Raw genomic sequence first — 20867 nt, 5'->3', positions numbered from 1 at the left:
GCTGGGGTTGGAACCCAAGGAGTGTGGTATGTCTTTGGAGTCAGAAATCGTAACCGCTATGTTAATGCCATTCTTAAGCATTAAATGAGCTGACATGTGTAAATTGCTTAGAACAATACCTGGCACAAGAGTACCTTTATGTAAGTTTATCTGTTGTTGGGAATCATAAATTTTAAAGATTTCAGAGTTTTTGATCATTTAATAACATGAAAATACTCATTTGCCACTTAAACTATTCCTCATTCAATTATTTTTTTCTAAGTGTCTCCCCTCAGGAAAATCAACATATTTGACTGTCATTCTCTATGAAAATGAAGGATGAATCAGTTACAAGTCCTGCAAAATATGTAAATACTGGAGCACTGCTTGAATTCCATATAGTGCCATTGACGAGTGGGGATCTGATATTTAGGGTAATAAACAGCTGAAGAAGAGGAAAGATATGGAAGATGCCTTTAAAGAACTTATCTGATACAAAGGATTAAGAGAGACTCGTAGGAAAATTGGTGAAAGAAACCTTGGAAATTTTTGCCAATTTTATATTATAGAAAGGATAAATATTAAAGGATGTCCTACAAAGTGTGCAAATTACCAAAACCCTCTAACTTGAAAGATATTTTGTTTACCTATAGAAAGAAATGGAATCTTTAAGTGAAGAACCAAACAGCTAGCCTTTCTATATTTAACTAGCACTTGCTCAGAATAAGTGTTATTAGTATCACTAAAGCAATACATTCTTTTGTAAGATAAGAAAGATTTTTAGGCTCTCGTATCACTTAAATGATTTACCAGTCTGTTAGATGATTCTTGAGGTCTCTCAGTAATAAATACCTGATTTCTAATTAATTATTATTTTTTTCTATACCATATGGGAAAATTTTGGATGTTACAAATAGAAATGAAGAGAGGTGCCTAGATGGCTCAGTCGGTTAAGCATCTGCCTTGGGCTTCAGTCATGATCATGATTGCAATCATGATCATGATCAGGCCCTGCAGCTGGCTCCCTGCTCACTGGGAAGTCTGTTTCTCCCTCTCCCTCCACTCCTCTCCCCACTCGTGCTCTCCCTCTCTCTCTTGTTTGTTCATTCTCTCAAATAAATAAAAATCTTTAGAAAAAAAGACAAATGAAAGACACAGGAATCTTAAGTGCATGTTACTAAGTGAAGAAGCCAATCTGAAAAGGCTACATACTGTTAATTTCAGCTATTTGATGTTCTGGAAAAGGCAAAACTATGGAGACAGTAAAAAGATTAGTAGTTTGCCAGGGATTGGGGGCAAGAGAGGGACTAGTAAGAAGAGCATAGGGGATTTTAGGTCAGTGAAACTATTCTATATGATACCATCGTGGTAAATACATTATACATTTGTCAAAACCCATAGAATAAATAACAAGCATGAACCCTAATGTAAACTATGGACTTTGATAATTATGAGTCAGTGTAGGTTCGTGGATTATAGCAAGTATTGTGGCTCTGGTGAAAATAGTGATGATGGAAGAGGCTGTGCTCCTGTGGGGCAGGGAGTAGATGGGAACTTGCTGTACTTTCTGCTCAGTTTTGCTGTGAACCTAAAACTGCTCTTAAAGTCTGTTTTAAAAAGCTGGGCGGGGGGGCGGGGGGGCAGCTCAGCGTTTTAGCACCACCTTTGGCCTGCAGTGTGATCCTGGAGCCCCGGGATCAAGTCCCACATCGGGCTCCCTGCATGGAGCCTGCTTCTCCCTCCGCCTGTGTCTCTGCCTGTCTGGGTCTCGGTCTCTCATGAATAAATAAATAAAATATTTTTAAAAAATAAAAAGCTGGGGGGTGGAAGAGAGGTGCCTGGGTGGCTTGGTCAGTTAAGTGTACATTTCTTGATTTGGGCTCAGGTCCTGATCTCAGGATTTTGGAGCCTGTTTAAGATTCTCTCTCCCACGTCTTCTGCCCCTCCCCCTTTCCCTCTCTAGGGGGTAAAAAAACACAAAACCCTTGGGGCACCTGGCTGACTATTGGTAGAGCCTGTGGCTCTTGATCTTGGGGTCATGAGTTTGAGCCCCACATTGAGGGGTTGATTGTACTTAAAATATTTTTTAAAGCTTAAAAAAGAACCCTGAAAATTCATACTCAAATGTTCACTTATTTTGTACTCTTACACTTAAAAAATAATTTCCCATTCTATCCTGGATCTGAGAGTCTATTCAGAGGAGCTAGAAATATGATAAAATGAGTTTGGCTTTACACATTTTGTAATGTAAAAAAGAAATCATGAATAAAAGAAAAAAGAAAACTAAGGTCAAATGTTTTGAAATTCCAGTTTATTTTTAGTGAAAACATTCAGGAAACAACAAATAAAGTATTTTCCAAAACATAACCACATGCACACACATTTCTTCGAATTGTATAATGGGCATTTTGATAGTCTTTGTAACATTTGACACTAGGGCCCATCATTCAGCGAAATTCTTAACTGCCTTACCTCTGCCTTAAGACAGCAAGATATTCATCATACTTCTCTCATTGAGTTTATAATCTGGAAGACCTTGAACAGCTTAGTTTAAGTTTCACTTCTTCAGAAAAACCTTCTCCAGCCCTTCAGTCTAAATCAATCTTGTTACTCTCCTCATAGTACTCTCTTCTTTCAACTGGCAGTTACTATAATTATTTCAAGTTGCAGTTCGTATAGATTATTTGGCATTCATTCTGTTTAATTTCTCTGCCTGTACTCTACTATAAGGAAGGAAGCGTTCCACATGATTGTATCTTCAAGTCCCAAGTGCAGAGCACAGTTAGCATGCAGTAAAGCCTTTTGAGTGAAAGAATGAATGAAATGCAGGATGCTGTCAAGGAAGCCGACTTGGTCTAATGTGAAGATGAGGGCCTGAAAATGAGTAGGAAGATGCTGTGGTGTTCAGTAACCAGTTCTCAGAGGATGAGTAAGATAAATACAGAAAATTTGTCCTTAATTTAGGACTGTGGAAGTTATTCATGATATTAATGAAGTGAAATTAGGTGGCAGAGGGAAGGGATGCAGTTCAGATCAGAGTTGATCCTGGGGAGCCTGGGTGGCTCAATCAGTTAAGGCTCCTGGCATGGAGCCCCACACCTGGCTCCCTGCTCAGCAGGAGGTCTGCTTCTCCCTCTGCCCCTCACTTTGCCCCTCCTCCTGCTCAAGCACAAATAAATAAATAAATACATTTCTCTCTCCACCCCCTCAATAAATAAAATCTTTTAAAAAAAAAAAAAAAAAGGAGTAGAGTTGATCCTGAAATGAATTAGCCAGAAGATAGAGCAAAGTAGATCCCACACATTTAACTGCCAGTTTGTTTGTTTGTAGGAAAGTAAGGTAAATTACAAAAAGAGATTACTTTGTTTTTAAGTATTCTCACTACTACACAAAAAACAAAGCGCTTGAGCTCTTAACTGCTGGAGTACTGTGGTAGGGGCTACTGGGAGGACCTGTTTGGTTGTCTCGCAGGAGTTCCTGCCAGTTTTACCTTTCAGATTAAAATGTCAAATGAATAACAAAGGATGAAAAGGTGTTTTAGATTGTCAAACACCTTCCACCTAAATCATCAATCTTGTGATTTCTCAAGAAATTCGAGCACCGAGAAATTCTGGTAGACTGTTCACAGAGCACCAGAAACGCTAGCTGCCTCTTTCCTAGGTACTTTGTAAAGTGTTTCTTAATTATTGTGAGTTATGTCTCATTATTTTTTTTTCTAACTTTCAGGTGTTGGTAAATCATGCTTATTGCTACAGTTTACAGACAAGAGGTTTCAGCCAGTGCATGACCTGACTATCGGTAAGTTTTATACAAGAGATGAGAAACCTTCAGAAGTTTTGTGTAGTAGAAATGGAATGTGCTAACGGGGGTCCATTCTATTCCAGATGGGTCGGAAAGAATCAGTGAAACTAAATTTGTTACTGAGTTTAGTGTCACCACTTTTTAAAAATAAAAATATATGAGTATGGTAAAAATATTATCCAACTTTGTAAAAGTGGTCAGAAAATGGGAAAGAAGTCATAAATATTTAGGATTTTGATTGTACTTAATTATTAAATAAATGATTGCCAAACAATATAGCATAGGGACAAGAGCAGAGACTTGGGACCACCTTGCCAGAGTTCAAATCAAGGCTGTGCCACTAACTAGCTGGGTAAGCTGCTTTACCACTCCATGCCTCAGTTTATCTGTAAAATGAAAATAATAGTGGTACAATCTCACAAAGTTATTGTGAGCAATAAATGAGTTAATAACTGTGAAACATTGGAACAGTGCCTGGCCACATGGTAGATGCTTTAGGTTTATGTATAATTACCAATTGAGGAAAAACTGCCAGCAGCCATTTTTAGTGTCCTATGTTGCAGAGAATAAACGAGACAGTTACTAGTCACTGTTAGACTGAAATCTACTTGGATTTCACCACTGATAGCTTGGTGTATCAGGTCTCAACCAATGACTGCTTATTTTCTACAGATATCTTTATTTTTTTTTTAAGTTTAAATTCCGTTAGCCCACTATAGATACCTTTCAATCATCATTAATAGCAAGTTGATTCTCATGTCCTGTGTATTTTTAAAATACCAAATCAGAGAGTTTGTTAATCAAATGATTAAATGAATTAATAGTTTTTGGCCAAGCAACATATACTTTGTGGATATATTGAAATCTTTTCCCAAGTAGCTACTGTCATTGAGAATATTCAGATTCTAATTTTTATAGTTTTAAGTGATACAGTAATGAAGGATTAAACAGGTACTACTGTTTCATGCTGGTCCTCATTCATAGTTTAACTTTGGTGAGTTCAATTTTGTGTAGGATCTGCTCTTTGCCCAGATGCTCTAAACCTTGGGGCTGTCTCTTTGGCCTGCCTCAGTCCTGAAACAACTAGCCACATGGTTGGTTTTAGGATAGGGAACTAAACAAAAGTGTCTCCCTTTTCATGAAGCTTCGTATACATTTCTAAGGTGTTATGGCACAGGTAATAGATGGGCCTAAGCGTGCTGTCAGAAATTGGCAAGGCTTATCCTTGTAGAGAGAGGGAAGGAGATGGACCAAAGGAAGTTGTTTGAAACTGTAACTCAGCTGTACCAGCTGCCTTCCCCCTGGGTTTGCTGGTGGGTGGCTCTGGGAGGTAGGAGGCTGAAAGCAAAAGAATGCCAAGTGTTCTCTTTTCTCTGTCTGCCTGGATTAACTGTACATCTTCCAAGACTCTAGCCCCAACTCTGGTGGTGACAGGCCAACCAATGGTCTGACTCCTAAGCTCTCCTAACTTCACTTTCTCTCTTTGTCGCCCCAGCTTCGGGATGGTAGCACTTGCCTGCTGCTGCTAATATCTCAGCTTCATTACCATCCCATCTTTGAACTTCTTGGCTCACTCTTTCCTGTAGCTAACTCCCTACATTAAATTCTCTCTGTTTTAAATATTTAAATATAGTTTCTGGTTTTTCTGGTTGGACCCTGACTTCTGTACTTTACGATACCCATCACAACTATTTATTTTTCAGGTTATTAGCACATATTTGTTTTAAAGGAACATTGGAATGTTTGGTGAAATAGGTGTAAGACAGTACCTTGATTCTGCTGCATACTTTCTTTGCCTGATGAATAGAGCAAGGTGAAAAGGCTGAGGTAGGGCCATGATTAGGAAGTATTAAACGGTGGAACAGAGGAAGTAAAAGATGAGGATGAGCCTATGAAATAATCCGTACCCTTTGACTGCTATCTCAGTGAGAATTGTTAACAATAGGAATCAAAGAAGCAGTTTACAAATGGCTTCTGGGTCCAGTTACACTGAAGGTCTAGACTAGAACCTTGCTACTCAGAGGGTGTGTTCAAGCACTGTCCCACTGACCAGCAGCATCAGTATTCTGTGGGAGCTTGTTAAAGAGTCTACTGAGTCAGATTTTGCATTAGAGCAATGGCTTGTAAATATTGATTACCCACCTAGGAATATGTTTTGTATTGTTGATTTGTGCGTGCATGTGAGCACACCTCCCACACACATCCTAGCCTTTCCACTGCTTTACTTCCTCTCCTCCTGTGATCTTGCTTCCCCTCAACTCAGCTCCTCACTCCCATAGTCAAACCTGGTCATTACCAGTGTCTGGAGGTACTCCAGCGTCTTAGTTTCATACATCTAGCCATTTAACTGTTCTGTCCTCCTTCTAGCTCACACCCTCAAGTTGCTAACAATAATGATTTATCTGCTCCATCAGTCCTATAATCCACTGATCCTGCTGTCCTGCTCTCACCTCTCAGGTGGTGGAAATATCCCTCCTTACCCAGTTTTAACTCTAACCACTGTAATTGTGTCGTTATAATCACCCTTGCATGCACCCTCAGTCCTCCTCCTCTCCTTTGCTTCATCACGGTCTCACGGCTAACCGACAGGTTAAATCCAACTACCTACTCTGTCCTGCTTGGAAAAAAAACCCCACAAAACCATGCTAACTAATCTCATAATTTCTTAGACACAGGGCACCTGGGTGGCTCAGTGGTTGAGTGTTTGCCTTTGGCTCAGTTTGGGATCCTGGGAGCCTGCTTCTCCCTCTGCCTATGTCTCTGCCTCTCTCTCTGGGTCACTCATGAATAAATAAATAAAATCTTTAAAAAAAAATTTCTTAGATACTGAATTCTAACTGCTTGACAATTGCACTTTATTTCCAGTTCATTCATTCTCCACTTTCCTGCCCAACTGTTATGCCTTCTTGCACTTTAAGCATGCACCACCTCTCCTATCTTCACTCTGTGATAATCTCGATGTGTATTTCAAAATAGAGGCAAGCAGAAGAGCATTTTCACAGGTTTCCATCAGCGCACAGGCCCACCTACTTGCATTGCGCCCATAAACTCTGCCTTCTCCCTGCTACCGTAGATGAACTGAGAGTTGTTTGCCATGGCCTACTCAAGAACAGTGCTTCAGCACTTCTTTTTTCCTCCCACACATTACTCATTTTTCCTGGGGTTGTCATTTTTCACGATTTATCTGTTCCAGCTTCCAATCTTTTTATTTCCTTTAAGCAAATGTCTTCAGAAAGAATTGTTCATATTTTCTATCTCTGGTTTTTCCCCTCCCCTCATTCTTTTTTGAATTTACTCCAGTTAGGCTCTCTCCTCCCCATGTGTACATATCCAGCTGCTTCTGCAATATCTCCTTTCTCTTAGATGCCTGTTAGGCATCTCAAACTTAACTTGATCCAAATAGCTCCTGATTTTTTTTTTCTTCCTAGATCTTCACAAGTGTACCTGTATGCACTTGCACACCTTCATACCCATCCCCTTGCTTGGATTTTTTTTTCTCAATTTTTTATTCAGGCGATTATAAGTGAATATTGTCTCTCACCAGTATGAAGGTACAGTGTTTTGTTCAGTGCTGTATCTCCAGTGCCTAGCACATATAAAGACTCTGTAAATGTTTTCTAAATTAATATTACTATCCATGTGGGGAGAAAGCTTCATAAAGTAACATTAAACAGTACAGTGCTTGATGCACACATTTGTTTAATGCTGTTTAATTACACTGTGTAGAGATAATTCTAGTTACAGCCCAATAATTCCCACTACATTTATTTGACTACCTACTAATGGACAATTCAACAAACACCATTTATATGTTCATACCACCTTCCTAACTATTTCCCCCATGTCCTTACACTAGTCATCCTGTAAGAAATGACTGTGAAGAGTCATTGGAGGGAAAAGGTGGTAAAATTGAAGCATCATTTCTTGTATCTGCATTCCCACAAATAAGTTAAAAACACACCTCATTTATTTGGGATTCAGTTTTCTGAGATAACTCGAGTTAGTTAGAATAACATGGCCAAGAACTAGGAAGTTAGCTTAAGAGACCTGTGAACATCTGATTTAGATCTCACAAAGTCAATATTACCTGAATAATAAAATGTAAATGATGGGGTGTGGTTATTTTGAAAACATTGTTAAAAATCCAGAGAAAGTTATATTCTCTGTATGACTTGCCTTTGGCCCTCCTGCATCCACAGGTGTGTATGTCGCCTTCTAGAACTTTAAAATGTATTCATAAACACACAAAGCTGTTCTGATCTGCACTCCCTCCACCTGCGTACTAAACCAAGTACCCGTTTCTGCTCATCCTTGCCCTTCATTGCTGATTCTAGAATTTTACTCTTTGTGAAATGGAGAGAGAAAAGTGGTTATCTTGCTTTGCAATTTCTGAATTTGTAGTGAGACTGAGCATTTTTAACATGTTTAAGAACTACTGTGTGTCTTTTCTCTTTGGATTATCTGTTTTTATCTTTTTGCCTCTTCTAATACCAGTTTGTTTTTTGTTCTTTTGGTCAGATACATTGATGTTTTTCTTCATGGCTTTCAGACCTTACTATGGAAGGCTCCCTAAAACAAAAATTATATAATGTTCTTTTAAATATTCTTCGAATACTATAAATTTGTACCCTATCTGGTATATGGCCATGTATATAATTTTCTTTGTGTATAATGTGTGGCCCCATGCCACTCATTAATTAAATAAGCCATCTTTCTTTCCTGTTTGAACTATTACCTTTGCATATGCTACATCTGCATATGTAAGCAAGTCTGGGTACTCTCAATCTCTTCCATTTATGTTTTGGGGTTTTTATTCCTCTATTTCATGAGAAAATATCACATGCTATTTTTTTTAATCACACTGCTATTTTTAGTAACTGTGTAGTATACTTAATATGTGATTGACATTTTCCTTTTCTAGGTTTTCTTGATCAGTATCATGAATTTTTTCTTCCAAATGACATTTAATCTCAGTTTGCCAAATCACAAAATTTTTAGTAAGGCTTTTTTAAAGTTTGAGAACTTTATGAAATTTATGGGTTAATTCGAAGACAATTTATATTTTTAGTATATTAAGGTCATCTATTTATATACATATGTATTTTCATTTTTACAACTTTTTAAATGCTTTTTGGTAAAGTTTTACAATTTTCTTCATACAGGTCTTTTTTAAAGTTTATTTTGATATTTAATAGATTTTGTTACTATTATGGATAGGAGTTTTTTTTCACCATTATTTTTAATTATTTTGCATGCTGTGAGTAGACTGATCTTATCTGTAAGTCATAATTTTTTCCTTAGCTGATATTTGTACCTTTTAGTTTTGTTTTTGTAATTTATGATCAAAATCTCTAGAGTAGTTTACAAGTCAAGGGCATTATAATCATTTTCTCTATAATTTGAATTCTTTTAGTATTTTTAAGTATGGCATGTACTACTCATTTTTCATAGAAAATTGGGGAAATTACTCTTTAATATTTAGTTTTCCCCCCTTATTTCTAGAATTAGGGGAATAAAGCCTTCTTCCCTCAAGTCTCTGTTGTGAGCCTCCATGACATCTAGGTGCCCAAACAAGTCCGAATGTTCTCCTCTGCTCTACCTCTGCTCTCTGCTTTGGCAGCCCCACAGTCACCAGGCTCTGATAAGTGGCCCTTTCTCAAACAGGCTGTCATCTTTAGTTATGTGAGTGGTGGTTTAGAAATGTTGGTGTACAGTATGGAATGATAAAATAGTTCACACATACTGAGTACTTCCTGTACACCAAGCACTCTTGTATTTTGTATGTAATAACCCTTTTAATCTTGAAAAAAAGTCTTAAGAGAATGGATGTCATTGATACCATTTTACAGATAAGAAAACTATGACACAGAAGAGATTTAACAATTTGCCCATGGTCCCACAGTTAGTAGGTATTGATCATTAAATGCTCAACAAATGGTTGTTCTGCAAGGTTTCAGGTTCTTACTGTATAAGGATGATAATGATCTAGAGAGAGTTAAAAAGTGTATGTATTTGCATTCAGAGTATTTTGTTCTGGAAGGTTGCAAGTGAATAACATATCTGAAAAAATCAGCTTTGCTCCCTAACAATGTCAGGTAAATGAGGCCTTCTTATATTTGGCTCCACAGACAATTTCTCTGGCAGCCAAATTGGCTGTTAATTGAAAATATATCTGGGAAGAGAGCCTCAAGGGCATAGGAGATGATGGTTTATCCCTTGAAAAAAAGATAGGGAAGTCGTTCTAAATGGGATTCTCAAGCATACATACATACTTAAGTTGCAAAAGATTAAAATTTTTTAATAATGCAGGAGAAAAAGGTTTTTAGGTTTTTTGTGTTACCCAGCCTCACAGGACATTTAGGTTTCAATGTTTTCTTTTGCCACATAGTCTACAAAGGTAAAACCTGCATTGAGCCCAGTTACAAGTAACTAAATTAGAAAGAGTTATGGTTCTAGAGCTGAAATTAGATTCTGTTTTTGTTTCATTTCAAAAAACCTTTATTACTTTGAATAAAGAGATAAATGTACCAAATGCAAATGTGGCTAGGCTAACCAAAGGAAAGATACATACTTGGAGTTTTATATAGAACCTGCAGAAGAGGGAAGCCTTGGACTTGGGAGTAGGCAGGAATGAAGCATTCTGAGGCTCCAGGAAGCAGGAGCTGTCCTGAAACAGCAGAGCTGTTCTGAGCCTTTTATCTGCTGGGACAGAATAGAATGCATACAGGTCCCTCTTCGTATCTGTGTCCCTCTCTGCACAAGATGACAGTTTCTTAGAAGAGGCATCTGCTTGCCCTTGCTTGCCTTGCCTGTCTAGCCTTGGTATCAGTCCAAGGGTCTTTTTCTAGTTTTTAGTTGTTTTTTGTCAAATTTGACATTACGCATCCAGTTGAAGAAATCTTTAATCCCAGTGAACAGTGCAGCATTTTTGGATTGTGGTTAAAAGCCCACCCATGACAATGAAAGAAAAAACAGGATTTCTGTCTCTGATTTGTGGCTAGAAGTAATAGAGTCATGAAAGGCTCCCACTTAGTGAAATATTTAGCTATCTAGAATTTTGTACATTAGTACATCCCTTTTAAATACTGACACTTCAAAGAACATTTGTATAATATTTAATTACTGGTTCCATGTCATTAATGGTAAGCTGGTGGGTGGTTGTTTTGTGTTTTTCCTACCTGGTGGCGCAGAATACATGTGAATATATATGTATGTATATATTTATATGTATTTGTAATGAATACATAAGTAGATGTGAAAATGGTTTTATATGGCATAATTTTGCATTTTTCATTCTAGTACATCATGACTGCTGGGTCTCCAGCTTTTCTTTATTTCTGAATCTGAGAAACATACCATTAGTTTTTTGGTATTGACTATGTCCCTAGGATGGAATCAGTATTTAAAATGTAGAGTAAAACCTTGAGGTTACATATCATGAAAGGACAAATTACCTGTGTTTCTGATCCTCCAGATCCTGGTTGGGGAATTATAGGAGATGCTGAAATGGAATTCTGACACTGGGCAGTATGCCCTTCCCTGGGCAACTAGAAGCTGTTTTGCTGCCAGGGTGACATCTGGTTTCTGAGGACCATGTGTGTCTTCCCTTCACCCTGACTCTGATCTAAATACTGATAGAGCACACTCCAAGCAGTAATGACTTGGTGTAATATAAGTGATAGACTTCTTTCAGAGTCTCCTTCACAGCTGTGTGCTGTTCTGAAATTATCCCCTTTTTTTTTCCTCCTGTTTTGATGATTTCCTGTGTGCTTTCAAAAAAAGATGATAAATGAAGGGAAAAAGCTCAAGTAGTTAACTTATAAGTGTAAAGTGTACTCTCTTTGACCTGCAATTCTTTTTCCTGTAATTTGCCTAAAATCATAATCGTTAGCTGAAAATGTATGCAGAAAGTTCATTTCAGTTTTAACTAACAGTGAAAATTTGGGAATGACCTGAATTTGTAGAAATAGAGTACCAACTAAGTAAAGTTGGCTAATTATGCAGCCATCAGAAATAATGGCATCGTTTTATATATTTATTGGTTTGTAATGAGATTTGTGATGTAGAATAATGTTTATGTTACTGACTGAAAAGCAAATTGCAGAACAACATTTATATGCTTCCATTTATGTAAATTGGTACTTCTGTGTTTCTACACAGAATATGCTACCTATGGAGTAATGTCTGGAAGTATGTTTGAACAATGGTTATCTCTCTAGTGGGTAGATTTGGAGATTTCTTTTCTAATTGATAATCCACGCTGGGAACCAAAACTATGATTTCAAAGTACATTTGCCCCTTTCAGTGATTTTTAAAATATCATATTAATAGTTTTTAAGGTATTTTATTATCTCATTTCTAGTTGTTTTTATATTATTAAGCCTGTGAAACAGGAAGACCACAGTTTGTTTTTTAACTATACTAGACTTGAATATCTTAATATTTTGTGTCTTCAGCTTATGCCTTTTAGTACCTCTGCCTTAGATTATATATATGTTGTCTAGTGGTAAGAGCTATATTTGTTAAAGTTCATCTGTGTATCATCTGGTGTAGTATGTCCTGGAAATAGATCCTTAAATGTGAAATACAGTTCCTCTTGTTTGTGTAACAAATCATTTTTTTGTCTGTTTAGGTGTAGAGTTTGGTGCTCGAATGATAACTATTGATGGGAAACAGATAAAACTTCAGATATGGGATACGGTGAGTATAATGAATACACTGTATGCCCTCAATAAAGTTGTTTTATGAAAGTGCAGTATATGTTTTGTTTTGTTTTAATGTCATTCTATGCCTATTACGGTTTGTTGGATACAAATACCCTTACAGCCATGAGATGAAATGTGGTGCCAGAAAAGATTAGGTTTTCTTTCGCAGTGTTTTCACCAGGTAGACCGCAGGTGTTGGTTGTTAGTGAAACATATCTGAACAAATGCTCAGGCTATTCGTCTAAATGGAAATGTGCTAAACTGTGTTTTTAAGAAAATAGCATATCTAAAGTACACATACAAGATAAAATATGAAAGTAAACACCATTGAGTCACTTGATCTGAAAGTTTATTAATTTTAAAAGTTTGATTTAAAAATAAAAGCTTGAGGAGCCCCTGGGTTGCTCATTTGGTTAAATGTCTGCCTTTGGCCTATGCTCACAGGATCCCAGGATCAAGCCCCACATAGGGCTCTCTGCTCCATGGGAAGCCTGCTTCTCCCTCTCCCTTCACCTGCTGTTCTCCCTACTTGTGTTCTATATCTCTTTCTCTGCCAAATAAATAAATAAATCTTTAAAAAAAAATTTTTTAAAGTTTGATGTAGTCCCAACCACTTGAAGCCACTTTCCTTCTCACTTAGATTCATTGAATACCTATTCCATGCCATGCTGTATAGTGTTTAATAACAGTTTGTCATTTTGACCACCGCACCGGATTTGAGTGACTGTTTTCTCTGTTCTCCCAACTTAAATACATAAAAGGGGAGTTACTTTATTACATATGGTAGATGCTTTGAAGTAGTGGTTCTCAAATTTTTTGGTCTCAGAATCCCTTTCTTTATACTTTTAAAAATTAGTGAGGACCCCAAAGAGCTTTTGTTTATGTGGCTTATAGCTTTTGTTTATGTGGCTTATAGCTATACCATATTAGAAATCAAAACTGAGAAACTTTTTTTTTTTAAAGAGATGAGAAAGAGAGGCAGGAGGAGGAGCAGAGGAAGAGGGAGAGAGAATCTAAAGCAGGCTCCCTGTCCACTGCAGAGTCCACCATGGGGCTCCATCTCATGATCCTGAAATCATGACCTGAACCTAATCCAAGAGTGGGATACTTAACCAATTGAACCATCCAGGTGCCTCCAAACTGAGAAACTTATTAAATATCCAATTACTAAGTCATTTAAAAATAAGCGTAATAAGGGCATCTGGGTGGCTCAGTCAGTTAAGTGTCTGCCTACGGCCAGGATCCTGGGATCGAGTCCTTCATGGGGCTCCCTGCACAGTGGGGTGTTTGTTTCCCCCCTTCTCCTTCTGCCCCTCTCCCCTACTCATGCACATGTTCTCTTTCAAATTCATAAAATCTTTTAAAAAATATAATAAATTCATTATATGTTAGGCTAAACAAAGCAGTTTTTATGGAAATTGACTGTGTTTTCCCAAAACAAAACTTTATTTTTCTAGTGAGAAGAGTGTCGATTTGTTACATTTTGAAAAGTCTCTTCACTATCTGCTTAATAGAAAACAGCTTGGATTCCCATATCTGCTTCTTCACTGAGTCTTATGTGTGTTATTTAGTTGGAGTGTATGAAGAAAATACAACCTCACAGAACTAGGTAGTTGGGAAATGGAGGACTTCATGGACCCTGGAAGAGTCGGAGATCACATTTTGAGAACTACTGCCGTAGGTCAATTAGGACTTAATTCTTCACAGAATCCCAATTGAGAAAGATCAAAAGGTCAGCTGTTATGACAAAAAGCATATTTTCTAAACTAGTAAATGAAATACAAAATATGGGGAATTTTATCATTATATACCCCTGTTTTTTTCTTTTTTCTCTTGTCACTCAGTCTTGAGTCTTACCTGTCACCTATAATAGTTATTGAAGGAAGGAACCTTGGAGAATATTCAGTCTCACAGACTGGATTCCCAAGACCAAGCAAGTTGCTGCAGGCTGTCATGAGCACTACAATCCTGACTGCTCCTATATTATCACGTAATTGTCCCTGAAATGGAAAACCCTAAATCTCTATCTTGCTCTGTCCCAGAGTTATACATTGGACTCTAGGTTCTCGTGGTATCTTACCTCTTCTTTTTAAGGGAAGATTTACGCTTTTACTGTTTCTTAGGGTTCCCCCACCCTGAGCCTGTAGTGTCTCATAACTTTTTTGATTTATTTTCTCCCAGGCAACATGATTTCAAAACTGCATGGAAAAGAGAAAAACGAAATATGCAAAGTCCCTTTCTAGAGATTTAAAATAAATGCTCTCCAGCCAAAATGAAGTATTTTTTACTTCTATATTTGAAGAGTCTCCTTTTTCAGAACTGTTTTGCATAAATTCTGCTAATAACTTAGCTAATAAACTCATGCAGCACAGTGTAGTGTGAACGAGACTACTTGCTATTCTCTGATAAACACATTTTTCATACCTTGTACTGCATGAATACTTGCTTTGCTTAAAATACTTTACCCCCTTTTCCCATTTAAGACCAGCCCAGATGTCAGCTGTTGTGGAACCTTTCTGATACCCATGGGATAGCTCATTCTCCCCATAGTATTTTATATTTCTGTTATAGCTCTGATCCTGTTATTTTACTTGTTTGTTTACCTTCCTCAGAAATCATGAGGGAAACGACCATTGTATTGTGCTTAACATTGTGTCTTATATTCATAGATTGCTGACTGGTTAAGTGGTAAATTTCATTGAACGAATAAGTAAAGCATCTCATTCTAAGCAGCTTGTAGGATCATTGGATATGTCCAAGAGACCCCATTAACTAAAGTACGTAGTTCCAAAGGGAAGACTGATATTGTACTGAAAATATTGTGACATCAGAGGCACAAACCACTTCATTGTAGTCTTAGTTTATCACTTGTTCTTCTATCCTTAAGGTGTTCTCTTAATCCCCTCCAGTTTTTAAAACTTGAACAAGTCATTAATTCCCCAATTGTTTCTTTTGTAGGTTAATTAGTCCTGCCCTTTTTTTTTTCTTAACTTATGAGTTGATTATTTTACACTGCAGTGATGCTTCAGAAGAAATCTGTAGTAATTACTTATTTTGGACCAGTATGAAAGGGAAATAGGAAAAAAACCACAAAACCTTGTTCATCCTTCCTCTAGTAAGGTAGAGGAGGAGTCTTCTTTCTTCTGTCTCTAAAAGAGAGAGACTGGTATCTTCAAAGACATGATTCCCAAGAATTCCAGGGCTTCCACATGGAGGGTGCTAGGACCAATAAATAGCCCATTTCAGATTGTAAAGAATGTTCAAAAAACTCTGTTAATTTATTACTTTTGAAATTTGCTTTTTGAGTCTCTGCCTTAGAAGTTCTTCTCTAATTGTCATAGGTTTTCTTATTTCACATAACTTCCAAAACTCTTTAATAGACGTTATCTGACACACATACAGTTTGGTTCCACACTTGGTTTCCCATATCATTAATGTTTTTTTTTTTTTTTTGGTCTGTTTTAAGATTTTATTTATTTATTCATGAGAGACACAGAGAGAGAGAGACAGACACAGGCAGAGGGAGAAGCGGGCTCCATGCAGGGAGCCTGACATGGGACTTGATCCTGGGTCTCCAGGATCATGCCCTGGGCTGAAGGCGGCACTAAACCTCTGAGCCACCCGGGCTACCCTCATTAATGTTTTTCAACGTATTGATACATTTAGTTAGGAAACTACATTTTTATTTTTTTTTTTTAATTTATTTTTTTATTGGTGTTCAATTTACTAACATACAGAATAACACCCAGTGCCCGTCACCCATTCACTCCCACCCCCCGCCCTCCTCCCCTTCTACCACCCCTTGTTCGTTTCCCAGAGTTAGCAGTCTTTACGTTCTGTCTCCCTTTCTGATATTTCCCACACATTTCTTCTCCCTTCCCTTATTTTCCCTTTCACTATTATTTATATTCCCCAAATGAATGAGAACATATAATGTTTGTCCTTCTCCGACTGACTTACTTCACTCAGCATAATACCCTCCAGTTCCATCCACGTTGAAGCAAATGGTGGGTATTTGTCATTTCTAATAGCTGAGTAATATTCCATTGTATACATAAACCACATCTTCTTTATCCATTCATCTTTCGTTGGACACCGAGGCTCCTTCCACAGTTTGGCTATCGTGGCCATTGCTGCTAGAAACATCGGGGTGCAGGTGTCCCGGCGTTTCATTGCATTTGTATCTTTGGGGTAAATCCCCAACAGTGCAATTGCTGGGTCGTAGGGCAGGTATATTTTTAACTGTTTGAGGAACCTCCACACAGTTTTCCAGAGTGGCTGCACCAGTTCACATTCCCACCAACAGTGTAAGAGGGTTCCCTTTTCTCCGCATCCTCTCCAACATTTGTTGTTTCCTGCCTTGTTAATTTTCCCCATTCTCACTGGTGTGAGGTGGTATCTCATTGTAGTTTTCATTTGTATTTCCCTGATGGCAAGTGATGCAGAGCATTTTCTCATATGCATGTTGGCCATGTCTATGTCTTCCTCTGTGAGATTTCTCTTCATGTCTTTTGCCCATTTCATGATTGGATTGTTTGTTTCTTTGCTGTTGAGTTTAATAAGTTCTTTATAGATCTTGGAAACTAGCCCTTTATCTGATATGTCATTTGCAAATATCTTCTCCCATTCTGTAGGTTGTCTTTGAGTTTTGTTGACTGTATCCTTTGCTGTGCAAAAGCTTCTTATCTTGATGAAGTCCCAATAGTTCATTTTTGCTTTTGTTTCTTTTGCCTTCGTGGATGTATCTTGCAAGAAGTTACTATGGCCGAGTTCAAAAAGGGTGTTGCCTGTGTTCTTCTCTAGGATTTTGATGGAATCTTGTCTCACATTTAGATCTTTCATCCATTTTGAGTTTATCTTTGTGTATGGTGAAAGAGAGTGGTCTAGTTTCATTCTTCTGCATGTGGATGTCCAATTTTCCCAGCACCATTTATTGAAGAGACTGTCTTTCTTCCAATGGATAGTCTTTCCTCCTTTATCGAATATTAGTTGCCCATAAAGTTCAGGGTCCACTTCTGGATTCTCTATTCTGTTCCACTGATCTATGTGTCTGTTTTTGTGCCAGTACCACACTGTCTTGATGACCACAGCTTTGTAGTACAACCTGAAATCTGGCATTGTGATGCCCCCAGATATGGTTTTCTTTTTTAAAATTCCCCTGGCTATTCGGGGTCTTTTCTGATTCCACACAAATCTTAAAATAATTTGTTCTAACTCTCTGAAGAAAGTCCATGGTATTTTGATAGGGATTGCATTAAACGTGTATATTGCCCTGGGTAACATTGACATTTTCACAATATTAATTCTGCCAATCCATGAGCATGGAATATTTTTCCATCTCTTTGTGTCTTCCTCAATTTCTTTCAGAAGTGTTCTATAGTTTTGAGGGTATAGATCCTTTACATCTTTGGTGAGGTTTATTCCTAGGTATCTTATGCTTTTGGGTGCAATTGTAAATGGGATTGACTCCTTAATTTCTCTTTCTTCAGTCTCATTGTTATTGTATAGAAATGCCACTGACTTCTGGGCATTGATTTTGTATCCTGCCACGCTACCGAATTGCTGTATGAGTTCTAGCAATCTTGGGGTGGAGACTTTTGGGTTTTCTATGTAGAGTATCATGTCATCGGCGAAGAGGGAGAGTTTGACTTCTTCTTTGCCAATTTGAATGCCTTTAATGTCTTTTTGTTGTCTGATTGCTGAGGCTAGGACTTCCAGTACTATGTTGAATAGCAGTGGTGAGAGTGGACATCCCTGTCTTGTTCCTGATCTTAGGGGAAAGGCTCCCAGTGCAGGAAACTACATTTTTAGTAGCAAGGATCATGTCTCTCCTGCCCCAGGCCATTTACAAAACCATCCTAGAGTCCTTCAGGAAAAAATTTGCCAAATATTATTATTATTTGTTTCATCAGCCTTAAAGAAATTATTTTTTCCCCCAAGACCCAGTGTCTTAGGATGTTTGTCATTCATTGTATATCCATTTCCATTCACAAAAAAATAAAAATAAGGAAATTTCCTTTAAAAATTTCCATATCTACCATCCAGCATCTTTGCTTGTTTTGAAAATAGTAAGTATAGTTGCCAACAGATACTCCCTAGAGGCCTTGCTGCAAGCAGTGATGACAGTGTGTCACAGCCGCCCTGAAAGCACTTTCCTTTGGCCCTGTGTAACTTTTTTTCTTTTGTCAGAAGTCAAATATGTGGTATTTTTAGTCTCTGTCAGGATGAGTCAAGAAAACAGTTTGCTGCCACTTCTTATTCCTTGACTGATGGAAAGGGAAGTGTAAGAAGAAGTCCATTCTCAGTCTTAGACCCTCATCCAGCCTTTACCTTCCTTTTTTTATTCTTACTCCTCTTTTTGCTTTTTGCCTTCCCAGTTGATCCAAATAAATTTTATTCTCTTCCTCCCAAATTTATAGTATGGGTGTTTTAAGTCCATGTTTCTGCTCAACTTCCCTCGAGAGGTTTTAAATTCACAAATATTTTTCCCCCAAGGAAGATATTGGAACTACGTAAAAAACACTCACATGCAGCCTACATGCTGAAAGTACCTTTTCAGCAAATCACAGGCATTTTTTTGGTTCTTTGTAAAATGTGTCCATTCTTATAACCAACTTCTTACCCAAATGAGTGTTTTTATTTATCAGTGGGGTGGTATAATGATGGATGACCCTCCAATTCAGTGGGAGCAAAGAAAGGGGCTGAAACCAAGTACCAGGAAACAGTTCTGCCTCCATTCCTCTCTGCTCTCATCCCCACAACCCCAGGAGTAGAGAGGCTTTTGCCTTCTATGGCAGCTGTTCATTAACCTTCTCTTGAATAACTACAAGGCCAGGAAGCTATGTTAGACATTTCATTCTACTCTAATATTTACCTCCCACCTGTGGTCTCCAGTTTCTCCTATCTGGCAGCATTAAAAGAATCTGAAATCCTCTCTTTTTCAAAGTAAATAGTCTTAATTTCTTAAGGAATTTAACATCACTCTTCTTTCTAGATATTTACAACCCTGTATCTCTTCTCAAGATGATCTACTTTCATTTCTCTAGGAGACTCCCTTAAAAAGCCTAGACTTAAATAGTCCAGATTGACTTTTTCAGTGTCCTTGCTGTGGACACTGAGACAGCCTTAAAAATCACTCTGATTTTTATTGATGTTACTGTCATCCAAAACAGAAGTCTTGTTCATGCATGTAGATTTCAGAATCTGTTTTTTTTCTTGATGGTAGTTCCTTGATCACAGGTTGAGATTTTTAAGTTGAATCTTTAGTAAGTACCTGAGATTTCATTTTTGGACACTGGACAACTTTTTTGGCTACTTAGTAATCCTTTTCTTCTTTTTGGTTCTTTACTGAGTTTTATATAGCGGGAACTGTTAGATAAATGACTAACAATGAAAGTAGAGGTATTACTGTAATATTGATTCTCACAGATCTGAATTTTCTAACTTTATTGGTCTTTTGAGATTAGTCAAGATAACATAATGTGAGTGCATACTTGTATATACTTCAGTATTCCGAGTTAGGCTATCCCTCAAAGAGAACTAAGGTGGAAACAAACCAGCATTTGAGCAGAGTATGTACCTTTTATATAATCAATAATACTAGAACCATATGATCACATGGAAGTGCTCTTGGGTGTGTGAGGAGAAATGGATAACTATGGGCTATGGTAGACAAGCTTCCTAGCTTTGTGAGAGAATCTGGAGGTTTGGACAGGTCCTCAAAGGGAAGGGAAATTGGGTAGCTGGAGGAAAATAGTTCTTCAGGCAAAGTTACATAGGCACAAAAGCAAGAATATTCTGAATATGGTCAGGATATCAGCAGGAAAAAAAAACTGACTATAAGAACAAGACTTTTCTTGAATAAGAAGATAAAATTCTAGAGAAACAAATAGAGATCAGATTCTCAAAAGCTTTAAGACTTAAAACCAGGGTATTTAGAAATGTTTGAGCAGTAGCTTACTGTGTGTAAAGTTGTATGTTATGGAGGTAACAGAAGAGAAAGAGGAATTAAATTCCCAGCGTGGTTATCACAAAAACTATTGGCAACAGAAAGACTTAGGCACGTAGGGAAGTCAAGTCAGGGTATTTCATCTGGCGATTGGAAGTCACTTTTAAAGGTATGGGCTAGGGGTGACTGATTGCCTCAGTCAGTAGAGCATGCAGCTCTTGATCTTGGGGTCATGAGTTCGATTTCCATGTTAGGGGTATATTGTACTTAATTTTAAAATAAACAAATAAGCAAATGATGGGCTAAAGAACCAAATTTATTTGATTTAGCAGTCCCCACATGGAAAACAGAGGTCTATAAAGCTTCTTTTCTCACAGAGGTTTTATGACTTGATTGTTCAAATACAAAGCATCACTGAGAACAAACATGTTCCA

At 37.6% G+C, this 20867-nt stretch overlaps 1 protein-coding gene across 4 annotated transcripts in view; it reads left to right on the top strand.

The window, feature by feature from the left end:
• RAB2A (RAB2A, member RAS oncogene family) overlaps nucleotides 1–20867 on the top strand; it is a 92245-nt gene that overhangs the window by 28725 nt on the left and 42653 nt on the right. For all 4 annotated transcript variants that reach the window (XM_072804530.1, XM_072804533.1, XM_072804532.1 and 1 more), the window contains exons 2-3: nucleotides 3706–3777; nucleotides 12413–12480. In XM_072804530.1, the coding sequence (XP_072660631.1) occupies nucleotides 3706–3777; nucleotides 12413–12480 (140 nt within the window). The remainder of the gene's footprint in view (nucleotides 1–3705; nucleotides 3778–12412; nucleotides 12481–20867) is intronic.

The sequence above is a fragment of the Canis lupus genome, chromosome 28, assembly GCF_048164855.1.
Source record: "Canis lupus baileyi chromosome 28, mCanLup2.hap1, whole genome shotgun sequence".
Lineage (NCBI taxonomy): Eukaryota > Metazoa > Chordata > Mammalia > Carnivora > Canidae > Canis > Canis lupus.
This window is presented reverse-complemented; position numbering and strand designations above follow the sequence as displayed.